Source organism: Pygoscelis adeliae, unplaced genomic scaffold (assembly GCF_000699105.1).
Source record: "Pygoscelis adeliae isolate BGI_AS28 unplaced genomic scaffold, ASM69910v1 Scaffold544, whole genome shotgun sequence".
Taxonomy (NCBI): domain Eukaryota; kingdom Metazoa; phylum Chordata; class Aves; order Sphenisciformes; family Spheniscidae; genus Pygoscelis; species Pygoscelis adeliae.
In genome coordinates, this window is record NW_008824715.1 from 362,189 (window position 1) to 365,484 (window position 3,296).

Here is a 3,296-nt window from a genome sequence, read left to right on the forward strand (position 1 = left end):
TGGCAGATCCCTTTCAATGTTTTTAAAAAGTAAAACCGTTGTTGCTTTGAATACTGGACGAAGTTTGTGGGGATTGTTTGCTTTAAAAAGTTTACTCATTACACTGCAGTGCATGTGAGTAATATAATAATACAAGGTACCTTATCGACACAATTTGCTACCGTCATGAACAGCAACTTTAAAAGCAGCAGGAGCCCTTCAGCCACCTTTCTGCTGGACTGCAGCCTGTGCCTTCCACCTCAGCAAGTTTCCTGTCTATATGTTAACGCCTTCTCCTGAGGAAAAAAAAAAAGGGTTTGTCCTGTTCTTCATAAATGCAGGCTCTCACCACTGAGAGACACCGCTCTGCAACAGATCTCCAGAAAGATCAAACGGCAGCACCTCTTCTCTACTGGACGTTCATGGTATTTGCTGAGCCTGTATTTATCCATCAGAGAGGAAAAGTAAAGGATAGTCATAAGCTAAAGTGAACACTGCACGCTGGGATGAGGGAATGTATGGTCCTTTTGAGCTACTTTTAGCCCAGCACTTACAATCTGCAAGTCTGAATCAAAGTACCAAAAATCAAGCCTTGTCACTAACAAAGTGGCCTATCTTTAAAAAAAAAAACAAAAACGCTGAATATCTACAGCTTTTGTTCTCAGTGGCTTTGGGGTGAGCCACATCATTCACACACAAACACCCAGACAGAAAGATCTGGATATCCAAGGTCTTGCTGACTTAATGGGAATATCTTTACAATTAGAGAGCAGATCTCTAAGCAACCAGCTATCAGAACTTGTTTTCCTAAGTCTATTTTTCTAGACCTTTAAAGTACAGATTTAAGATCTGTGCATTTACCTGAATTAAAGATTTGCTTTATAAACTAGCATACAGAAAGCAAAGCTAGTTGGGAATGGCTCCGCTGGGATACCTTAAGCAGCCAATATGGCAGTAGATGCTTTAATTTCTCTGCTAGCAAACACCACCACAGCTTGTCAACTGGAAGCAGAGCCCTGGCTTCAGCAAGTTTAGATCCCAGACTGAAAGAAGAGCCAGAAAGGGAAAATTGAGAAGGGGATGGAGGCCTAGAGTGGCTTTTGCGACCCCCCCAGCCACACCACGTGGATACCATTGCTGCTAGCCATCCAGTTTATATCTTTCTGTAGAGGAGCGGTTTCTTGCTTCAAGAACTGCTACGCAATGTCTATCTGCCTTTTGAACTGAAGCCCTGTCAGTGCCTTTGGCTGTTGTGTTTCCCCTGCCCCATTTTTTTTAATCCTTCTGCAACATTTGGGCACACACAGTAGATGTCTACTCAGCTTAGAGACTAGGACTGCCAAGCCTGCGTGTATCTAGTTGTTTCAGTTGCAGAAAGCACCAAGGAAAGGAACTCCACCAGCTCCCAAACCAAATGTAACCACTTTGCCTTCCAGTCCTTGCAGCCCCAAAGGCAAGTTCTGCTGTTGCCTGAATTAGATGAACCAAGGCCTAATACAAAATGATGTCCCAGAGCCAAAAAAAGTACAGTCAGCAAACCCATCCTCCTGTGAAATGACAAGCTGGGAAAGAGCAGCAGCATATTAGCTCAGCTGCTGCTATACTTGAAAGCTTTTCATTACTAGCGTGTGAAAGAGTTGAAGCAATCCTCCAGAACAACTGGAGAGCTGCTCTGATGCATGGCCAAGTAATGCATCAAGAGCTTCCAAACATACCTGCACTCACACATTACTGCTCACAAACACTTCTTTAGGAAGGGCAGGAGGCTAAACCCATGAGACTCGCCTTTGAGATACGTTTCAATGGAAGAGAATCTCCCTCTTTTCCAGCAGTCAGGCATTTACCAATAACAAGCTATGAATCAAACCAAACCAAAATGGATACATCCATAGGGAAACAATTAAAAACTGCATTGATTACATTGTAAAAACAATTAGACCACCCATCTTGGGTTCTGCAAAAGGTCTAAATTGTACTTGCATTGCAAACCCCACCCTGGGTTATCATGGAAACACGTGTAATATGAAGGCTCTAAAATGTCCTGGAGTCCGTAACACAATATTACATCCAACAGCAGATGGTGGTCTGGATTAGAGATGTAGTTCTTATGAAGCTGGAAAAACTCCTTCCCCCCTCAAAACAGCAGCAGGGAATGTAGGTGTCAGCGGGCAGAGGTCAGGTGGTTCCGACTGTGTGAAAACCTGCAAGAAAGAAAAATGGGTGGAACTGGTCACTGCTGTCCATTTCAAGCCCTCACCTGGAAGACAGTACAGTCCACACACACTGCGCCAGACAGCGTGTCTGCGGATGAAGAGGTAAGTCTGGATGTGTTTGTCCCCACTCCCATTGCCACTACCAGCTTTCTAGGTAAAGAAGTATTGAAAGAAAAAAACAGCAGTTTAACAAAAAGCCAAGGCGGCACTTTTTTCATACCTCTAAGATTCAATTTTAGGCTAATAAGAAATTTTGAGCACTAGTGTTTTACAGTAAGAAACCAACCAGGGTCTCTGAGGTTTTGCAAACCTCCAAAAAAACAGTGTCTTGTGCTTATGCATCATCCAGTAGTGCCATTTCTAGGCTGATAGAAGTGAATGATACTGAAACAGCTACCCCGCAGACTCACCCAATGCACATCTGCGAGTACCTCCTGCTCAGCTAGAAGCTGAAGTTTTTGCAGGCATCACCAGGATACTTTCTGTGACTTCTATGGGTCAGCCAGAAGAGACAAGAGTGTTCTCTTTCCAGCTTTAAGTGATTATTAGATGAGGGATCTAAACAGACCCATAGCATATTTGCTTGAAAGCTTGAATGACTTAGTAACAGAAGCCCTCAAGGATGGCCGGTATTTTCAGTCCTTAATATCTAAGGCTCTTCTTTGCTTGACAGCATCCAACCAATACTTGAGCTACAAGGCACAAACTGTGCCAGCTTAAACCCATCAGAAATAAATGCTTAGAAAGCCCAAGTTCAAGGTTGTAAAGACTGTAAACCTTGGGTTGTATTTACATTAGCAACCAGAGCACAGAATGGCTCCTTTGGTCACACATACAGCAAAATACTTTACTTCAGCCTTCTGACCAGTGAGGGGGGCCAAATGTTAAGCTTCTCAGCTAGTGAGGAAAGGGCAAGATTTAGGATAGCCTACTGTGAAAGGGAGAAAATCCAAATTAATGTTAAATAAAGCTTGATAAACCTGTGATCAGATCTGACATCGTTGCCTGCACTACATGGATGTGACTGAGCTTGGTGCCAGTAGCGGAGGCCAGTTTGATGCAGCACCTGCTGAGCAGCAAAGAACCTAATTCTACCAGACTATA

At 43.5% G+C, this 3,296-nt stretch overlaps 1 protein-coding gene across 1 annotated transcript in view; it reads right to left on the reverse strand.

Annotated features, from left to right (window-relative positions):
• STK25 (serine/threonine kinase 25) overlaps positions 1 to 3,296 on the reverse strand; it is a 14,787-nt gene continuing 11,491 nt past the window's right edge. Inside the window, exon 10 of the mRNA XM_009323187.1 lies at positions 1 to 2,180. Coding sequence (XP_009321462.1) covers positions 2,141 to 2,180 — 40 coding nt within the window. The 3' untranslated portion in view covers positions 1 to 2,140. The remainder of the gene's footprint in view (positions 2,181 to 3,296) is intronic.